Source organism: Malaclemys terrapin, chromosome 4, assembly GCF_027887155.1.
Source record: "Malaclemys terrapin pileata isolate rMalTer1 chromosome 4, rMalTer1.hap1, whole genome shotgun sequence".
Lineage (NCBI taxonomy): Eukaryota > Metazoa > Chordata > Testudines > Emydidae > Malaclemys > Malaclemys terrapin.
This window is the reverse complement of record NC_071508.1, coordinates 105,307,584-105,330,633: the sequence shown is the minus strand read 5'-3', so window position 1 is coordinate 105,330,633 and position 23,050 is coordinate 105,307,584. Positions and strand designations below refer to the sequence as shown.

At 35.5% G+C, this 23,050-nt stretch overlaps 1 protein-coding gene across 1 annotated transcript in view; it reads right to left on the bottom strand.

Annotated features, from left to right (window-relative positions):
• Positions 1–23,050, bottom strand: part of AKAP6 (A-kinase anchoring protein 6) — a 303,477-nt gene that overhangs the window by 40,701 nt on the left and 239,726 nt on the right. Inside the window, exons 10-11 of the mRNA XM_054028181.1 lie at positions 18,389–18,535; positions 14,661–14,885 (exon numbers count right to left, since the gene is read on the bottom strand). Coding sequence (XP_053884156.1) covers positions 14,661–14,885; positions 18,389–18,535 — 372 coding nt within the window. The remainder of the gene's footprint in view (positions 1–14,660; positions 14,886–18,388; positions 18,536–23,050) is intronic.

Here is a 23,050-nt window from a genome sequence, read left to right as displayed (position 1 = left end):
ATACAATTCAACCATGGTAGTTTTGTTTCAACTTTATTAGATGTTATGATTAATATTAAAAGAGGATGAAACTCTCATTCCTAACAAGGAAAAGAATGACTGTAATGACTCTTGTAGAGCTAGAAGACTTAATCAGGTAAAGACACACAAACAATATATACAATGGCAAGCTACAATGAATCCAAAGGGGGTATTTATGGTCTGTTATGTATCATGCTAAACGATCATTATCTGTTTCATTGACATGATATCTCACAGTGTCCCATACCTATCCATACTTTGCAACTATTGAACTGGAATGGTTATGTGAAATATTGTGAATACAATGATTGTGCACAGACAGTTCTCATTTCCAAATCTTCACCAGTTATTTCATTTTACATTTCTAAATAGTATAACTCTATATTTTGAGAAATTAGCTTCTACAAAAAACTCATAATCAACAAAGCCATTACTTATCAAAAGAAAAGCAAAGAGAACCAGGATTTTCAAACACAGGAGTCTAAAGTGCATGAACCTTAAACCCTAAGTCCATTTTTAGGCACCTGCCTGACTTTCAAAAGCGCTGAACATTCCACCGCTCTGATTGCTCTCAGTGGGAACTGTTGGTGCTCAGCAGTTTAAAAAGTCAGGCAGATGCCTATATATAGAATTAGGAGGCTTGCTTTAGGCTCCTCTGTTTGAAAATCTAGACTGAATTGTCCCAGTAAGGTTAACAATGTTTTGCAATATGGAGAGAGATGTCTGGTGAATATATAGGCAATATTACAATGCAGTGTTTATTAAAACATATTTCCTGTACATCACAGAAGAACCCCGGAGATCTTTCTTCTCTCAGCATAACCCTATGTTTAGTGCTTTGTGACTGTCAACCTGACAGCTGAAAAGGGCTGGATTGCTCTCCTTTCACAGCCTGCTAATACCACACCATAAATTATCTGGAAGGACCACTGCTGAATGACATCAAAGACCGCTCCCAATCCAAGGGCCAAGAGTATTGTCTAGGCAGAACCTAGTGCCCAGGATGGTTCTGGGACAAGGGGTTGAACCATGTACTACTGCTTGGCTACTAAGGCCCTGATTCTGCAAGGTACTTAAGCATATGCTGAACTTTAAGCATGTGAGGAGTCCTCTTAAATTCAATGGAACTATGCACCTATGTTAGGCACATGTTTAAGTTCCTTGCTGAACTGAGGCCTAAGCAATATTTTTCAACAACTGGATATTCTTCCTTTAAGTCTAAAAACAAAACAAAAAATGGAGTGTGAAATTTATTAAGGAAACTATTAAATACAAAGTTTATTTTGCTATTGACCAGTCCATCAGTCTAGTCCAATTTATCTCTAAAGCAGAGAGATTGCTAGACAATGGCACCAAATTGGTAAGCTGAAATTGTTCACAAATGATAAAATTCTCATATCACAGAATCATAGAAATGTAGGGCTGGAAGGGACCTCAAGAAGTCATCATGTCCAGTCCTGTGTACTGTGGGAGGACTAAGTAAACCTAGACCATCCTTGATATGTGTTTGTCCAAACTGTTGTTAAAAACCTCCAATGATGGGGATTCCACAACCTCCCTTGGAAGCATATTCCAGAACTTAACTACCCTTATAGTTAAAGTTTTTCTTAATATTTAACCTAAATCTCCCTTGCTGCAGATTAAGCCTATTACTTTCATCTTCAATGGACATGGAGAACAACTGAGTATCATCCTCTTTATAATAGCCTTTAACATATTTGAAGACTTATCAAGTCTCCCCTCAGTCTTCTTTTCTCAAGATTAAACATGCCCAGTATTTTTAACTTTTTCTCACTAGGTTTTCTAAACCTTTGAAAACAGTTTTGTTCCTGTTCTCTGGACTCTTTCCAATTATTCCACATTTTTCCTAAAGTGAGGTGCCTAGAATTGGACACAATACTCCAGCTGAGGCCTCATCAGAGCTGAATAGACTAGGACAATTACCTCCTATGTTTTAAATACAACACTCTTGTTAATTCACCCCAGAATATTAGCCTTTTTTGCAGTTGCATCACATTGTTGACTCATATTCAATTTGTGATCCACTATAACCCCTCGATCCTTTTCAGCAGTACTACTTCCTAGCTAGTTATTTCCCATTTTGTAGTTGTTCATTTGATTTTTCCTTTCTAAGTGAAGTACTTTGCACTTGTCTTTATTGAATTTCATCTTGTTGACTTGAGACCAATTCTCCAATCTGTCAGAAGTCATTTTAAATTCTATTCCTGTCCTCCAAAGACCTTGAAACCCCTCACATATTGCTGTTATCTGCAAATTTTATAAGCATACTCTCCACTCCATTATCCAAGTCATTCATGAAAATATTGACTGGTACCAGACCCAGGACTGACCCCTGCAAGACCCCACTAAGATATGCCCTCTTAGTTTTACAGCCAACCATTGATAACTACTCTTTGAATATGGTCTTTCAATCAGTTGTGATACCACCTTATAGTAGTATCACAAAACTGTATTTTTATAGCATGAATCTGAATTACCATATACAAAAATTTAGATGATTTTTTGTAGCAAAATGAGTAGATGATTTTTTCACATACTTTTAGTAAATACTGAAATTTCTTTGCATGAGGTCTTAATGCATTTCAGTCATTTTTGTCTCTCCTCTTTAAAGTTTGATAGACTTTATACTGATGAATATTGTAGTGTGTAGAAAAAAATAAATCTCTGAAAATTCAAGGCCCAGTCTAATTGAAAATACCTGAGTCTCTGGAGTTAGGAAAGCTGTCTGAAGGGCCCACAGATGCTAACTTACATGTTTTCACTTTCTTTGTACTTTTAGGTACAAAGGAATTGCCACACCCAATCAGACTAGTGGTCTCTCTAATCCTGTATCCTGTTTCTGACAATGGGCAATATTAGATGCTTCAGAAGAAGGTGCAAGAATACACTGAGGGCAATTATGAAATAAACACCCCAAAGTGGAAGTTTCTGCCTAACTTTTGCCAGCCTTCTGCCCTGAGGCATGAGGCTTTATATCCCCCCTTTATATTTTTTTCCTATCCTGTGTAATCATGGATAATGACTGAACTGTTACTCAAACTTTTTTATTATTATTTTTTTGTATTTATGTATTTATTTAAAATCAACATTCAGACATAGGCCAAGCTAGCAAAATTCAGCTAAAAATTTGAGAATGGAAGCTCTTATGCAACCTTAACTCTAATGGTTGCTGGTGCTCTCAGTATAATGATAATACTAGTCAGAGTCATGTTTTCGAGTGGCAAACGAACAGCAGGAGCAAATGAACTCTTCAAAACAAAGGTGGGCCTATTTCACCACTTTATGTCTGCTTTAGGCCCATATAACACCACAGATTTCAACAGAGTTGGCATAAGACTAGAATAATGACTATGAAAAGTCTGACCCTTTATTTTTATGCAAATATCACTAATAATGAAAAACAGTGGCAGGACAGGAAGTTGGAATTATGACTTATCAACAGAATGCTTTCCATGAGATGACGGTGGCTGTCTGCTAGCTGGCTCCTACTGTCTGCTGTGCTGCAGCTTGTGTTTTAAAATTAACTTTGCATACTGCATGAATATTGAAAATAAGAATTTCTATTAGTGAATGAAAAAGACAACCAATGGTAAGTAATTCCTCAAAATAAAAAAAGCCAAATGCCATGGACTGGAAGTGAATGATGACTTGTCATCTTTTAAAGAAAATACTGGCAAACACGGGTGTTTTAACTGATTTCAAGGTTAAAAGAAAATGTCACCTAATATAGGATCTCCGCTTAGTTGCAAATGGTGGGACTTAATCTATATTGAAGCTAAATATTCTATAAGTATGCAGTGAAGTGCAAAAAACAGCAATTGAAAAATGACATGATTAAATGGCACAACATGCAATCATTTGCTCTCAATTATATCAATGTATCTTCTTCATTTCAAGGAGTCAGGCAGAAATATTGTTTTTTAAATGCCTCTATTAAATTGGGCACCAATAATAAAATAGATGAGAGTCCTAATAAGCTCATTTATGTAACATACATCATACACTACAAAACTATTCTCTCCAAACGGGTTTGCACATAGATTTGTCTCCTGGTTGTCATCAGTCTTGGCTATATTAAAAGATTTTAAAGGCATAATGCTGCCTGCAGGCCCATTCACTGGAAAACCTTTGTATAACTTTTCTGGTTCACCCTTGTGAGATCTTTAATGCTAATTATGGAAAAAGTATTGATATAATATCTTTGCTGTCACATTTTATTACGATGACAGACACAACAGAATCAGGGATTGACATTTTGGAAATATCATCTAATTGCAAGTCAGAAACACGGAATGACAGTTTAAAGTAGATTACAACTTATTTCAAAAATAGTGAACTGGTTTCCTTTATTTAAAAGCCATACTTTTAATAGCATTAGAGGCCACTAAATTGCTATGCTGAACACATCTCGCTAGGATTCTCTGATCAGTGCATTATTTCTGCACAATGAATTTGGAAATTGTTCACAACATTTTTTTAAAAAAAAATCCATATTTCCAGTGCCAATTCCATATTTTTTCCTGAGAGAGAGATATAAAAAATTAACTGCCATCCAAGTATTTTAAGATAAATATTTCATTTTTGTAAGTTCAATTTACCTATGTGTGTATTTATTATTGCCATGATATCTGAGTGTGTTGGGTTGAATTTTAATTCAATCAGATCACTGACTTGTAAAAAGATACACAAAGACATTTGTGTTGAAATCATTTGCAAACAACAATTAAAACAGCATTTTTAGGGACTAAAAGCAGCACCTGTATTCCTTCCAACTTGTCTCCTGAAGTACAGTATATGAAATAAAACACAATACTGAATTTAGAATTGATATTTCTCTTAGGCTTATTCCATGAAAGCTGTTATTATCTCTGTATGACATTCTTTAATTTATTTGTGCCACTCCTTATGCTGGGTTAAGTATTTTTACATATATTTATTTTTAAGAAGATAGTTCACTGGCCTGGTACTTAGTTCATATTCACATGTAATTAGTAATACGTAATATACTTCTTCTAAATTAAAAACACTATTAACATTCCAGACGTATAAAACAATATGAAGATTAAGTTACTCTAAAGGAAACGATAATAGCTTACAGATTGCTTTTATCATTACTAAAATGCTGGTATCTATTACAGTGTCTCCCTGGAATAAAGAATGCACTTTTGGCAATAATCTGTTAAAAAAAGTCTCCATTATTGTTCAGATGCTGCTATCTAAAGTCTAAACTAGTCTGCAATTACAGAAAGGTAACTTTTAACAAAAAAAAAGAAAAATGGTGTTGGATGCAAATGTAGCGTTAATACTAAAGCATGAAACACGTCTTCTGAAGCCTTATTTTTTCCTGGTGTGTGAGAGGAGAAGGTATTAATTAGAATTCATTTTCACATTCAAAGATTTTAGAACTTATTCACAACACACACTGATTTGTAGGTTAAATTGGCTCCAGGGAGCCATTTCCAAATAATTTGTGGGGAGGAAGGGAGGTGATGGGAAGAAGCCATTTTGCCCGCTATGGCACTGTTTGCATGTCCAGACTCTTCCAATTTCTACCCGGTTTGCATTTATTTTTCAGAAGATTCTCCTTCCAATGAAAACAGGAGAGATTTTGAAGTATGTAGTGGAAAATGTTCATTTTTGGCAAAATATTCTAAAGAAATAGAGACAGCATCAGAAGGGTAAGATCAGGGCATGAATATTAGCGCTTTGTACGTCTTTTGGAACGAAACCTGAAAATCACATTATATTCACCTGGCATTACAAATCTGAAACTTGAGCTAGGTTTACTAACCAGTTCATCATGGTTTGCAAAACCTTCAGCAAACCTGGGTCAAGTTTCAAGAGAAGAACTTCAGGTTGAGGTGAAAATCTTCAAAATTCTGAAACCGAGAAGAACGCAGTGGGTTAAGCTGCATTTTGGTTTGAGTTTTGGAGTTAATTTAAATTCAAAACTTGAACTGAAATTAAGCTCTCCTCTCAACAAGCATCAGACCTAAGATACAAACAACCCCTCTATTGCTCAGAGTACTGTTTCAGATATCTGAGTTTCATTCAACTTTAATGAAAAAGGATTATGTTGACTCATAGCATTTAGAACCCAGTATCCACCCAGAGACCTAAATATACATTGTTAAAAAAAAAGATTTACATAGCTTTATTGCATGAAGGTATGCCAGTGCCTGTAACAGTTCGGTCTATGCCAGATGCGGCTACTCTGCCTACTCCATCCCCTCCTTAACATAGCCCTTTCAGAGCTTCTAGGCTGGTATATTTTCCTTGTTTCTCTGCAATGGTCTTCATACATTCCAGGAGGCACTGAGTGCTTCCTTCCCTTGAGAATGACACAAGAAGAACTTCCTGGTGTAACTTCAGATGGGGAAGCAGTGTATAGAAAATAAACTGATTTAGTCTTTTTAGGGACTTGAGAGCAGGCAAGGAGGCAGGAAGGGGAAAATGGAAACAGCTAGAGTAGGGAAAAGATAGTTCCTTTGGATTTTTTGTCACACTGATGAGGCAATTTTAAACCTGGGTGAACAAAAAGATAGCTTGGAAATAACATCATCCCCACTCCTAATAAATGATGCCCATGTCTGAGTCTGCTTAGGAATACTAGAGGCAGAGATAGCGTTGTGCTTTCAACTATATCTGTTTATGCAGTGACAACAAGCACTCTTTTCTGGAATGTTGTGCCTAGTCTTATTGCAAAGAGTTAGTCCATCTAAAATAAAAAGATTAATATTTAATTAAATGAAAATATTTTCTCACTTTGTGTCTTATCTTGCCCATATTTATATATAGGTTTTTTTCCAGGCTTATTGAGCTCAGTCCTTAACAAAGCTCACAGGCTTCCATTTCTTTAATAAGAAATAAACAAGAGCCAGGCTAAAGAGGCCACCTTCTCTTTTCAATCTCTCATTTAGCAGAGAAAGGGAACAGGTGGTGTGAAGTGCTCCTCCCTGTGATCTCTGATCCAGTAAAGGGAAAGTCTGCAGTGAAATGTTTCTCCTTTACAGCCAGGTACAAGCTATTTTCTTCCATTTCTGGTGGCTGGATCTTCTGGCTTTGTGGCCCATTTTTTCTGTCGGGGAGCTAGAGAAAGGTTTAATTAGGTAAAGTCATGGCCTGATTTTTCTGTACGTGGAAGTGAGAAGATACTATCCCTTATCTCATTAGCATGTGTGTGCTGGGATTCAGGTCACACTGCCTAACTGAATCTTTATTACCCATTGTTGCTTCCAGACACCATTATGTCATGTCAGGTTCATTCCTCTAATACTATGTTGCCAGAGATTGCCATCCCCTCTAAATTGTCATCTCATGTTTGTGGTATGCAGTATTTTGTAATATGCAATCAATAAAAACCATCAGGGATGAAATAGTCCTTCAGACTATAAAGCACGGTCTTTTTGAATAAACGTTCCTCATAGAAGAGCTGATTCTGATATCCTTACTCACATTAAATTAGACTTTACTCTCCTAATAATCCCATTGAAATAAATGGGATTACTGATAGAGTAAAATACTACTCATTGTGAATAAGGGTATTAATATGGTCCATAATAATACTCCCTGATGGGCAAATGTTCTAACAACTCCCAGGTAAGACTAAATCTAGGAAACCTATCCTGTATAATTGAGGCAAAAATTGGGTAACTCAAATTAATATCAAAGCCAATAATATAGCACCTAATCCCTGGGCTGAGTACTGAATATTTATCATCACTATTAAATCACTTACAGACAAATGTTACGATGTAGATTTCTGACAAATGTGTGACAGTTTCATAGACAATAGATCATTATGGTGACAGAAGATCTGTTATAGTCTTTTCGGTCAATGATCCACCAATTTAAAAGAAACGCTCTTTAGTAGGATTTAATGGCTCTAGAGGACTTTAGTGGATCAATAATCCACTAATATTGGTCTGATTTGGACTGTAAATGCAGTGCAATGGGTTCAAAGGGGCAGTTATAGACAACCAAGTAAATCATATAATCGTATTCAGTGGTTATCAAGTGGGCCTTAATGGAGAAAGTACACTGTATTTTGTCAGCTCTCAGACATTTCTCTACTGGGTTTTTCTAAGGAACTCAACCTTGGAGTTGAGCCAAATCACTGACCCTCACTTTTAAAAATCTGTCAATTAATATAGATCAATCTATTTTCAGCATGGTGGAAGTGTTTCTGTCTTTTATTTTAGATCACATTTTGCTCCCCTCTACACCTCCTTTATTCTTTTTTGTTGCAGGAATAAGTCTCTCACCCTGCTGATGGTGTTAGAAGAGGAGATGTCTGGATTTTCCTGTAAATGGATCCTCATGCAACAGCAGATGAAAGGCAGCAGGAGGCAATAACTTGCATAGATATATTAGAGCTATGGATAGGAAGGCCAAGGGAACAACATAGCTTCAAAGACATCCACAGTGGTAGTGGGAGGTAGGCAGGAACAAGTATCTGATGCTCCCAAAAGATGCAAAGCTAGTTAGGGGCTAAGGAATAAGTATTCTCCACCTCAGTTCCTCTAAGAAAACTTCTGACCTGTTTTGGAGGGATGTGGAAAAAGCAGACCCCACCCTTCTCTAGATATCCATAGTAGAGAAGGCTGTGGAAAGAACTGTGTGTCATTTGCACAATCTGTGTCATTTTGCATGACAGATTTCCTGGTTTTGATATCCTGCACAGGTGGGACAGCCTCTCTCTAACCAGGCAGTCCTTATAGTTAAGGTATTGAGAAGGGAGAGGAAACAGAGCAGTTTCTTTACAGCTGTTGTCTCCTAAATCCATGCACCCATGCTGTTGTTAGGTCTCCTGTGGTTTGTTATGGAGTCTGCACAACATCTCTCAGTCATTCCGGTCTTCAAGATCGGTCTACTGACTCCTCCTGTCTCATGTTTGCTGCTAGCATGAGAATCCACTTACTGCAGGTAGATCCCCTTGTGATAACATCAACAGGAGAGTTATTATTTCTGCAACAAGGAAGATAATAAAAAGGTGAGCAGGGAGCAAAGTATGAAATAAAGAAACAAAGGGTCTGATTCATTGTTGCATCCAGTCTCTGCCAGGTGAGGGACTCAAGGTTGGGGGCAAATATGGGGTTTATACCACCTTCATGCCTCTGTTATTGTGGGAGCTGTTGAGGCCTGGTTTGGCCCTTGACACAGGTTAAAGTGGCCTCAGGGCTGCTTTAACTTGCATCTGGCTGCTTATGAAACCAAGGGCTGTGAAGCAGGCTAGTTGAGAACTATTTACAGCTGCACTACACCATATGGGGCATTCCCTATCTGCAGCGGGAATTCCCTGGTGGCTGGATCTTCTGGCTTTGTGGCCCATTTTTTCTGTCGGGGAGCTAGAGTAAAGGAGCCATAGGGTACGAGTGAATCAGGGTCAAAACTATGTTTTAGAAACAGACCGAGATTGGCCTACAATTAATTTTAACCTTTGATTATTTAAAATGTGAGGATCCGCAAAAAAAGAAAGCACAACCAGAAAATTTACAGGTCAGGATCAACAATCAAAACAGAATGGTGTGGTGAAGGCTGCAGTCTCAGGTAGGATTTTTATCCTTACATAGGAATTCATGTGATTGTGGCTTTAAAAGGGAAAACCTAACTGAAGCACAAAGTGAGCTCTCTCTTGAATAGCAATAATTAGAGCATTAACCTGTAACTTGGAGATGTGAAAACATCTATGCTTCTCAAGGGCAGTGGCAGAATCCCACATTTTTGGCAAAAATCATTCAGCATCTGTCTCATTATATTGTAATGTAACGTCACAAGGCTGGGTGCTGGCTTCCTTATTGTTTGGTATATAAATGTTGCCTTAGGATGGATGTCAGAAAAGCTCATTTGGGGTTCCTCAGTGTTTTGTAAATGACACTCAGCTTATCTGCTTTTGAATCTGACCTTAATCAGGCAATATTTCAAACAGTCCCATACTGGATGTCTTCCAGCCTGTTAAAGTTTAAGCCAATTAAAACTAGGTAAAGGTTTTATCATCTGTGAAAAGATTTTGGACTTTGGATAGCTCCTTATTGTTAAAAATATCTAAATTATTAGAACAGTTTTTTTTTTATAATTTTGATATGTAGAAAGGATTAAATCCTGCCTGACTTCTGTTGATTTGGAAACTGTTTTGCATGCTTTTGTTACATCCACATTGAATTTCTGTAATTCTTTATTTGCAGCTCTACCAGCAGCATTGTTACACAAATCTCAGCTTTCCAACTGGCTTCCAACTTTCAACCAGAGTTAAAATTTGTATTTGCCCGGATGGATCTTAATTGTTTGTCTAAAGTCTCACATCTTGGGTCCTGTACATTTTGTAAATCCATGTTGCTGGCTTTTCCTTTTAAATAAAAATTTGATTGTGGCTATAATTTTATGGCTTATCCAAACATGGCATAAGCTTTATCCAGGGGCTTTTATTTAACTGATTTGTTTTTAAGATTTGCAATATTGAATGTTGAGTAACACTTGAAGATATTTATAATGAAAAGCACCATACAAAGTGTTTGACTGACTCACTAACTGATGATTAATTACCCACTGCTATCAAAGAGATGGTCCTAAGCCATAAATTAAGAAATATTCATGTGGCAATATCTGGCATGCTCAGTCACAAATTCAATGAAATATTCCTATCATCAGTGGTTTTAGTGATTCAGAGGTACAAATATTACCGCCAGTTGGTAGGACACTACCTTTACATAGAAAACCTTTATGCAAATAGAGACAAACTCTGCGAGCTGTGAAATACAGCATTTCATGGACATTTAGGAACTTTTAATGAGACAATGTTTGCCAACATTTTCAAATATAAGTGACCTAATTTTCAGAAGTGCTAGCATCCCAGTCCCACTGAAATCAGTGGGAGCGACAGGTTTTCAGCACCTTTGAAAATCAGGCCACATTTTATTTTCAGTGCCTGAATATGGATTTAGGAGCCTAATTTTAGGACTCAGGTTTATAAATTTTATCCATTATTTATTGGTTTATATAAAATTAGATTAGAAAACTCTAAGAAATGTGGCATTATGGACAACTGAACTGAGCACGTGCTCCGATATTATAACCAAGAAAAAGGTGGGGGGCACTTTCTAAGGTTGACTGGCAACAAGCAATAGCAGCTTATCCACTGCTGTTTGAGTGGATTTTGAGACAGAGGAACTCCAGCAAGTCCAAGCTTGCCCTTGAATAGATTGGCTGTGAGGTGAGACCATATACACTGTCTTTTTTTTTTTTTTTTGGCTCGAGATGGATCATTTATCTTGAACTGAGCCCCTGGATGAGTTTTGTTATGAAATACGGTGAATGTATGATAAAGTACTTAGGTTCCCCCCCTTTTTGGGAAGGGATTTTTTTGGGGGAAAGCAGCATACTTTTATCAATATAAGGTCAATCCCCTTTGCTAGCCAATAATTCCCACAGTTCTCTGCACTGACCATGCTCATATAATAAGATTTACAAAAAACTGTCACTACAGAATGCACATTCCCCTCCCCATTTTTACTCCTCATCCCTTCCTGCTCCAGGTCTCTCCTGACCCCTTTCCCAGGTGTAGGCAACATCATTAAACTAGGAAATCAGTTTTGCCAAGTCACACAACTTAATTGTGAGTCTCATGATATTTGCTAAAGTCCCAGTGCCTAGAGCTATGTGTTTATATGAGAATCTCCTGTTTCATTAAAAAAGAGTATGTTTCTGGCCCTCATGATTGCAGAGAAAAGGTTGAAAAGGTGAACCCAACAGCTCAAAAACCAGAAGAGCAATAAAAATCCTCAAATTTATATATTTTTTAAAAATCTCATGATTTTTGAGATTCTAATTCATGAGTTTTATAATGGTTGGGCTTAGCAATAGTATGAAATAAAGGTCCTAAGCAGTGGTCAAAAATGTTAATGCTCAACAACATAAAACACCCCTATCTACCCTATACCCCCTTCTTTGTATACAATGATCCTGTCAATACAACTCTCCTCCCCCTAGCAGGCTGGACTAATCTGTGTTTGCAAGCTCACTTAACATCACTGTTGATCAGCCAGTAAGTGTCACTATAGACTGAAATGAGGCTCATTCTTCTCATTTGGGAGCTGAGTGTGAAAAATGTTTGCAGCAGCCTCTGGCCCCTGCAAGCTGATGGAGGGAGTGATTGAGTATGCTGGGTTTCCAAAACAGTCGTACCTAGTGCTATGTAGAGAATACTGAGCTGACCAGAATATATAGGACTTTTTGTTGCTGTGAAAGATGTAGAACAAAATAATCATACACAGGATAGCAAATGATGACAGTAGCTAGCATTCATTCTGATAATAATGAAGGAAAACTGAAAAATCATATCCAGCACAAATTGAACTTTAAATCAAAACAAACAGCAACACAAGAAACAGTCTTTCTTCACCACAAAAGGACTGTATTGAGAGGCAACCTAGAGACAGGAAGGATGGTTTTGTGGTGAAAGTAAAGTCCTAGAAATTGGAACAGCTGGGTTCTAGCTCTGACTCTGCCAGAGACCTTCTGGGAGAGCTTGGGGAAGACACTTAATTTCTTTGTGTTTCAATTTCCCCATTTCTAAAAAGGGGAAAAACTATACCTACCGCAAAGATTTAGCGAGGCTTCATTCACTATGTTTGTACAGCACATTCGGGTCTGTGGGTGGACAGTGCTATAAAAATACTATGTATTATTACTGCACAGCAGTATTCCAAAAGAAAATGTGCAACAGTACATTAATAAAAAGTACACCTAAGTTAATGCAGACCCAAGATCAATTTTCATAAAAGAAAAATAAGTCAAAATAATTATCTACGAGGGAATGAAACGTTTTCCCATACATACCATAGTGTTCCTGTGCTATGTCCTCAGTGTGTTTACCTATAGCATTCAACCTTTTCTTCAAATGAAAAAGGAAAGGAAAACAACTGCAAAATGAAATAACTTTTTCCTGTACCATATGTCCAATTTAAAATGTAATGCCATAGAATAAAAATCAAAAGCACTGTTGTGTTTATTTTATTAACAGGAGTATTTCTCTGTATGCAGTAGCTATAGGTATAATCTGCATAGGACAATAAATTTCCTTTAAGAAACAATGGTTTACATTCTGTAGTGAACAATGTTAATTAGGTTAATCTCATAGTTCAGTGGAAAGTAAGTCAAACTAAATACTAGCAGGTTTACCAACTAGTGGCATAGCTAATGTTTTTGAAAATGTTCTAAATGTTCTCTCCCAAATATATAGATTATACATTGTAGTATTGTTAATTATATCCATTTTCTCTTTTATACACTCCCCCCAGGAGTTTAGTGGAGATTGGAAAACTTACTTATAGTGGATTTCAGATTTAATGAGACATAGATGGTTTTAATATACATGACAAAGTGATGTGCTCTTACCATATTTTATATGTACTTGTTTTTTATAGTCTAATGGCTACCATTTTGAAAATACATAATTTGATGTTTATATAGTATAATTATTAGCTAATCAACTATGTAATAGTGCCACATTGTTTAATATCATTAGATCTCTTTGCATGATATTATGCGTAATTTTTGAATAAAAGGTTTATTTCATTTTGAAAAGTTGTGTGTGCATTACAGATGCAGGGACTAATGTATAGGTGTCCATATATACTATGACTGTGTGAAGTTAGACTCCTAAGTCCATAGGTAGGGACCTAAATAAATGATTTGATTTCCAATAGAAATGAGCACTCAACCGTTCCTATTAACAACTTATATCTATTACTGTGAAGGTCTACAAGTCCAAGAACAATATTCCATCTGCATCAAATCCAATTGTAAAACAAAAATAATCAGCATGATTATTTGTTTTTGTCCACTGCCAGAAAATTGTCAAACAAATAACCAAACAGTATGTTTGTCCTAACCCAGGTCTACAGTTTCACTCAAAAAGATCTTGGAAACACTGATAATTCCAGAAAATGCCAAATCTGCATTGTCTGGCTATACCGAAAGAAGGACAGGAGACATATGACATGGATTTAATCATGCCGCAACTTTATTATTAAATGTTTGGGACTACCCGGTAGATAAAAGTGTACAGTGCAGGTAACCTCCTGTTTATTCTGTAATTACCTGCTCCCCCTCTTAGATTGTGGCCAATCTCATAGTGGGTGTGTCTATCTCTACCTATCTATAGTTAATAAGCCTGATTCTTCTCTCATTATACCAGGTATTTGCCTGTGGGATTACTGACTTCAGTACAGCTACTCCTGCCTGTGAGAGGAGACTCAGGTCTCATGTCTATTAAAATGGGGTGTTATACAACACATTAACTAAAGTGTTCAATATAGAGACTGCAGTACACAATATAATCATTTATCATAAAACCAAGTTTATAGTGAAGTAAAATAAAAGACACAAATTGCTTGCAAATTCTGATGACAGAGAGCATCCCTTTGAAGTTTTACTGTAGAAAAATAACTTCTCTGTAAGTGTGCAACAGTACATTGCATGAACACATTGTATATAAATGCAGGTATAAATGTGACTGTACGATTACATATGTGCATATATTGTATTATCATTACCTGATACATATTTTATCTAACTATTAAGAGAAATCTCGCTATGAAAACTATGTTTTTTTTTATTACCTTAAAATATTGCAGTTGTTTCTCAGCAGTCATTGTTCCTTCATTTTCTTGTCTCAGACAGGAATTGAAGATGAAAAGCTCTGTATCTCTCAGCCACCCTTTCAGCTCTTTGATCCTGACCTCCAGCTGCTTTACCAGACTGCCACTTTCAGGTGAGAGCAGGTCACGTGGACCTGACCCACTGTGCCCTACCATTGTGTCTTGGATCTTCTCTCCTAGGGTTTTCTAATGCATTAGATTAAAAAAAAAAAACAGAGATTAGTTTTATGTACCAAAACATATCACAGGTTAGCGAGCAACAAGAACTATCTGTTAGATGACCAGTAATATTTTTTCTAGTTATTACCAATATCAATCAATTTATTCTTTGTACCCTTTATTCTCATTTAGGGCCCAATTTTCTTCTCATTGAAGTTCAATGGCAAAACTTTCTTTGACTTCAGTGGGAGGAAGAGCAGGAGCTGGTCCTTAGTGACAAATGGATTTTTTCATAACAACAATTATGGACAAAGAAGACTAAATTGTACTCATTAGATTAACTTTGTAAAGTGATCACCTAGGAACACTTGCCAATTGCTTAAGACAACTAAATAACTTTACCACATAGTAAGGATAGGAAATATTATAAATAATGAGTTAACCTTACCTAAAATCACAAGTTTTTAAGCATGGCCATTGTATACATTTTTAAACTATGGATTCCTAGAATAAAGTTTTCAAACTTGGATGTCTAAACTTAGAATTGGGCCAAAATCTGGCCAAAATGGGTGGCCTGAATTTCAAAGGCAAACACCACCTACAGCTTCCAGTGAGATAGGAATTTCAGGTGCTTAGAACCTCTGAAATTAGATAATTAAATATGGATTTAAGTACTTAACTTTTAAGCTGCAAAAAGTTTAAAATTTTTGGCCCAAAATAAACATTCACCTATAGCCACCAATTAAATTAATTTACTGTAGCTTTTCCAGACAGCTTTTATAGTAAAAGAAACACTAGCTACATTTTCAGGAGTGAGCATTCTGAGTATAATCAATGTGCTGAAGAGGCCAAGGATGGATTGTGCAGGGAGACTTAACTTCCCTTTCAGTATCTTAAAAGGCAATCCCTCAACATCACAGTGGAAGCATGTGGTTGCCTGCTTCTATTATGCCAAGCTGTGTTTCATCTAACCTATAAAAGGCTGTCAGTCCAACACTTATTATAAGCACTAAATCTGTGCTATTGATTGTAGAATTTTGAATAAATACTGACAACCATATCCTATAACCTTTTGAATTTATAATTAGCAGGGCTTAATTGTTGTAACATGAAGATACAGTTTTAAGTGACCCTGTATGCCTGTCTGTGGAAAATGTACCATCCCCGTTCAGTGGGACATGATTTATTGTCTTGAATTAAGCCTCCAAAAATAAGCTTTACAACACAAATAAAATTAGATTAACAGACATTAATCTACTGTGTAGCATTGTGTAAATAGTATCTTTAGGAGATCATAACTTGAAAACATGCATTCTTGGCAACACCTTTCTATTTTCATGGTGGAAATATTGATAATTTGAAGACTCTCAGAGGAATCCAGAGTTAGCTATTGTTTTTATGCTGTAACAAAAGTAGCAGCAGGAGGTGAAATCAATGCCCTTGGAGGGTAGGGTCACAAAAAAGAATTTATTGCCACTTTTTTGTTCTGGAACAGTTTGCAATCATAAATTCTTCATAAACAGAATACTTCAGAGAATGGTCCGTCTTCATAAATATACGACAGAGGACATCAATTTCATTTAATTCACAATTTGTGTCAGCACAGCAGATGCCAATGCCTGCCTTGATAGGGTTGTTTAATATGCAATTGAGACAGAGTAATATTCAGCACAGGGGACAAAATTTCACAGATTAAACTGTACGCACCACTGACATTTCATTCTAATGTATTTCGATTCCACACTGTTCACCTTAGATGAAAGTAATATTAAAAACCATATCCCTCTATTTTACCATTGTTAGAAGTTAAAATCTTTGTCTTTAATTTTTTTCATGCCAATTAAAATGTAATCATGCCAATTAAAACAGTACGCCTAGTGTTGCTAGTTTCTGCAGAGGTTTTTATTAAATTAAACAAAACTCTATCCAATTCTGCTTATTATACATGAAATTGCATTTAGCAGGAAAACTGCATTTTTTATTTTTCTTGTAAATGCAGAAATTGATATAAAAAAGTAATCTAAAATTATATTTTGATTTTAACATGCTGAGAGATAAAGTTTTTTAAATGTATTTTAAAAAAGACTGGGTAGTTTTTTTTATTTACATTTTGAAAACTGATTTTAAGAAGGATTATATATCAGTTGCTTTCAAACTGTCTTTATATCCTACCAAGTTTAATCAGAGGCATGGTACTGAGCTTGAATTAAACTGATTAAATGTGCTTCAAGTCACAAATGTCAAAGGTTTATAAATAGAATTATTTTTAAACAATTTAAATACAAATTGGTTGCCATAATTCTTCATTAGTTGAAAAAGCTAGACTGAGAACTTAGTAAATTCTGTTTTTTAAGAATTATAATACTGCTGTTCAATCATTTAAAAATGAATTTAGAAATGCTGCACATTACTTTTTAAACAAACTACTGATAGGACAAACTTAACTTTTTGTGACAATTGGCATATTCATAGACTCAAGCTGTTTGAAACAGCTGAACCACGCAGAAGAAAAAACATGCAAAATGGCTTTTGTATTACTACACAAGTTAAAATGACAAGCCAGTATCTAAGCTGACCCTGACAAGTTGTGTATGTAGCTTTATTGGCAATATCTTAGAAATACTGTTTTTAAAAGTAAGATAATAGCATGCAAAATTATGCTGTATAACTGTATTGCTAATATTACACATCTATAATTAATCATTTAAAGTAATTTATAAATTTATCTTACCCTTGATTTGAAGTGAAGGCAATTAAGTAGAAGTGGATGAAAAAATATAGTTTAACTTCTCCTCTCTCTCTCAGCTGTCTTACAACAATAGAACAATAGTGTCTCCTGCATAGTGCCATCACTAGTCTCTGGGTAACAGAATCACTATATTGCTTTTTTTGCAAATTCTTGTATCTCACACTTTGGCTGAAACCCAGCCCATCATAGCGTGAAATGAATTACATGAAACTTTTTTTTGGCTTTTGTCAAAAGTGAGCTGAATACAGCAACGTGAAACTTACCCTGGCTGCATTCTTAGATTCAGGTATTCAGATTTGTACCAAATTTGCATATTTGTTTTTGAGCATTCAGTATCACCTGAAATATGTAGTGACAACCCCACTTTTCATCTTAAGGGTATAGTAAATAGTTAAACAGTAGATGTCTCTAACATGTACTTTCAGAATAAATTCTATTAACATTCACTCAAGCATGACAGTCAGTGTATATCAGATATACTGTATTATAGTTGACTTGGTGCATGCCCATAATACATGGCATATTTTACTTACATTCTTTATGTATTAAAGAACTAAAATTATTAAAGTCAGACAGGTGACAAGCATGGAATAAAAAAAAATCAACAGAAGAAGAAAATACTAGTTTTTTTTTATAATAGTATGAGTAGCTTGTTTGAAATGTATGTAGCGAATTGAAAGAGCAAGATATTTGTGCCTCAAATTAGAAATCAGACAGACAGCGTACTTCAACAGACAAAAATGTACATATAACCCACAAACAGTAATAAAAATGCAAATACCCCAAGCAGTTCCCATTTTTCATTAATTGAATCCACTTTTTCAAGGAGATCATTTGGTAGTAAAACACCACTTTTCTTCAAAGCTTCAACCTTACTAAGCAGTTCCATCTTTTTCGGGTGCCTGATTGACATTTCTACATTATATCTCTAAAATGAGAAGAAAAAGATAACATTAGCTACAGTAAATTGTTTTCTCTATTAAAATTCACCCTTAAAAATCAAAATGCTCAATTGTCATCCTGATCAGAGAGCTTCCTTTTTTATATAGCGAAACACACAACCTTATTAATGTGTCTTGGAAAGGATTTTTCCATAGGATTTCAGATGCACACTGAGCAGGTGGTTTGTATGGGTGGGGTTTAAGTTAGAAAAGTTGGCAACTGATTGCATACAACAAAATTAGACATAGCTTCCAACAGTCCCTCATCTAGAACCTGATCTACCTTTGTGTTCTTGAAATCAGGTGTTTTCCTAATTTTATTAAGGCATGTTATTCCTATCAGAAATACTGAAGCATGACACTGAAACTATGAAAATGAAAACAAGTAAATTCCACATTGTTGTAAGCTTCCGGCACAACTTTTTTTCTCTTGATTGTCCTGTTGGGTTTTGCCTCATATTTGGGTCTCAGGAGGTTGAGAGCTATGAAATTAAGGCATATGATGACATCATATTTTAGCCACGTTAAAAATTATTAATATCTTATTTCAATAAAATTCTAATGATTAGATTTTGTTGAAGCACTCTTACAGTAGCACTAAAATGGTGGCACAAATAAGAACAGCAACAATGCTCACACTGTTCAAATGCTTCTTCAGCCTACAACTGCTCGTTATTTCCAGTATGATTATTTACCTTTTTAAAAAGAAGATGGAAATAAGGATAAAGAGAAATTTAACAAACATTTTTACAAAATTACTTTAAAGTGAATCTCTAAATATTTCAGTTGGCTACTTCTTATATTTTTCACAAAAGGACATACTGGCATCTGCATGACATATTGGTAAGTAAATCTCTTTAAAACACGTGTTCTCTTAGAGCTATGTTAGTATTATATATGATGGTTACTACAATGATTAGGTATGTTTTAGTGGACTGCAGAGTAAATCAGAAAATGCAACACACACTCTTACGTAAAAGCACATTTGTTGAAATGGGACTTCTTATATTGCCAAAAACCGCACCTTTATTCAGCGAAGGGAATACAACACATTTTCCCAAACAAGTGTTTAGAAAACCTACATAAATTATGCATAGCTATTAGCAAACTGCATCCTCAACATTAAGCTTTCTTTGCTTTAAAGTCAGCCAAGACAGCTACTACAGTAGCTCTTACCCAAAATGTTAATATCTGGGCTAAGTATAACAAAATTAAACTAGAATAAAGAATGTTTAAAACATGGGTGCTTTTGCCAGATCCAAGAACATGTACTGTAGCAAAACAAAACAAAAAACAATTGGAGGCAGCTTAAAGAAAATAAGAAATGTGTGAAATCACTGTTTCAGCTAATAGGTCCTCAGCATTTCCATGCATATGTTTGCATATTGTTAGTTTCATATTTTAATCTTCCATTTACACAACACATGCACATCATTTGTATTATGTAAACTTCACAAAATATTAGTCATTTGTGGATCACAGAGCAAAATCTTTTAAATGAGGTGATTTAAAGCATTTCACATTATTAATGAACACTGATCAGGTGTCTGCGTATCAAAAATTGCATGAATATTCATAGTAAATATCAAGGAATTGTTTAAAATTTATAAAGAACTTGTCTTCTGATAGATGGAAAACAGACTGTGCTTTCTAAAAATGCGTGATAACAGGAGGCAATCGGGTTTTGCATTGAGGAATTGCCTCAACCCGCAGATAATCCAGTTTCATTGGACTAAAATGTTCAACAAGTATGCTTCTTGGCCCTATATTATTGCCTTTTCAGCTAGAATGGTGACTAGAGGAGATTACAATCTGCTTTATGTAATCTGATTTCTATTTAACGATGATATAGCTGAAAAGGATTTGCATAATTATTTCCATAAGTACATGTAATATCAAGGGGAATCCATAGTCGATTACAGCTAGGCACTGAAATCCAGTTTAGCTAGGAACTGAAATCCAGTACACATTACTCCTTTTCTTTTTCCAAGTGAATTAATAGACTGAGGGAGTCCTCTAGCTGTGTGACACTGGTGCGGGCTCTGGTTAGTTAACACTTTTCACCTGTGATTGACTGATTTGGTTGTTGTTGCCTGAACTAGATTTTGGTTATGCTCTCGGGTAGTATAAAATCAATGACAAAACAATACAGGTTGCATATGTTTCATAACAATAATGTTCATGCTAACATAAAAACTAAAACATTTCACTTAATTTTGGACTAGATAAAATAATTCTGCAATGTAGCATAGCATGAATAGTTTCTGTGACAGATGTTATAAAAGGTTATTACATTAAAAAATAAATAAGCTAGACTTTATGTATGCTTTCTGTCTTTGTCACCATGTAACCTACTGTATATAAAGCATGACGAAACCTGATGATTGATAGAGAATGCATTATACAGTAACAGTAAAAGATGAAAGAATTCAGTTAATTGTTAGATGTATTGGTATGTGAGTGAAAGTCAGTATTGTTTCACTTATGAAAATTAAAGTGAAGTGTTTATTTTAATTTAAGGAAAGAGCTTAATGTACAGCAGGTACAGTTGAGGGACTGATAGCACTAGATGCTATTGCTAATGCTTTTTTTTTTTATCCATTAAACACCTACACTCTAAGCAGTTGCATGGCAAAATTAGCTACCAGCTCTATCAGTGCTGCACAACCCTAGTCTAGGAGGACTACTTTATCCTGTGGTGAGAAGATAATTTAATCTTCATATTCATTCTATCCGCGGCATTAAGTGAGCAAAGGCTGCTCCATTGTGACAGTCTGTGAATGCTATGATATAGATTACTGTTCAATAGCCAAAAATGAGATTAAGAAAGTTAAAGTCACAGGATTTCTCACAGTGGCTGCAATAAATAAATGACTAATATTTAATTTTCCACAGCACTTGCCCCACCAAACTTTAAAAAAAACACACATTGAAATACTGTCAAGTACTTACAGCATGATTAGCTGTGTGTATGTGTGCATGCATGGCTGGTTTTGTGTTAATGAATCCACCCAGTAGAAATAAGAAGCATTGGTATCTATGTTAAAGAATTTTGATTCTTTTTCTTGCCAAAAAAAGGAGTTTTAAAAAAATCACTAAAGAGTTTATCTATTAAGATGCTTGGCAAATTCATATTAGGTGACTACTTTTTTTAAACCAAAAGTACTTGAATTCCAAAACAAAGGAAGTAAAAACACGATTTCTGTCAGAAAGAAATATTCTATGAAATCTAGGAAGGCTTGACTGAGGACCCCTCCCCCTTTTTGACACTTATGCTAAGGGATACTTTATATATATCTATATAGATATATATAAAAATAATTGTGTTTGTGTGTGGAAAATCACACCCGAAAATTCTGCCCAAATGGAGACTGGAACAATGCCTTGTAACAGTGTTAATTGTCACCATGGAAACCAGAAGAATAAGCCATTTTGAAACTGGTATAGAAGGCACACATTGAGCAACTCAAGCATTTTTCAGCCTCCCTCAGTGTTAAGGAACAAGATGCCTAGTCACTGAGAGGTCAGAGAAAGAAATCATCATGAAAGGTTTGTAGATGTGCACTGTCTGGTAAATAATAAAAAAAAATCTGTACACCGTTAACAACGCTGTAAGACTGCACACTGCATCTTTCAGAAACAGAAACATCACAAAAAGATGATCAGGGCTGGGGTACAGATTCCACCCCTAAAGCAAAACTTTAGGGCAATATTATGCGAACCTTGCCCCTAAAGCTCCCTGGGAATTCTGTTGTTGTAATAAAACTTCAGAAGAGGAAAGAAAAAAGGCTGCATGATGGAATTCAAAATAATGCTCTAAAAGCACACAGAGAGATTAAGACATCCATTGTAAGACTTTTGTATGGTGCTTCTGTTGGTTATAGTGAAAAGAGACTAGACATACTGAACACACAGTGGAGCTATGGCTACGAAGTACAGAAGAATTAAGCCAGTGAAATTTCTCAGTTATTGGAATAAGGTTACACAATTTGTAGATCTTCTACAGTCCATCATTCACAGTCTCCAAAATGCAACTTTAACTTTCTTTTAATGACACGACCTAGTATATGATTGAGATTAAGATTAAGTGATCTGCAATTTTATTTGTACCTGAATAATATTTTACAAGTTTATAAAACTGCAGTGATGCAGTTGCTGCAGATACACACACATACATATACATAAATGGTGCATATATGTACATACATTCATTGATTTCAGGCATGCAAAAAAGTTGTATACAGTCTACGTCAGTACATGTAAAAATGCTTTGTGGACACATTCACTAAAATATACATGAAATATACTTGCATATATGTATATTCATACAGATATGTGTCTGTCTACCATCTCTCTGCACACACTCACATTGTGCTTTCTGGATAATGTTTGCACTCTTCATGCTAGGCTTCATGGTGGCCCCTTAGGAAGCCCCATGCCTAATGCCATTCAGTGATGAACAAAGACTCTTTTTATTCTGAAGTCCAGGGTCCAAAGCTCAG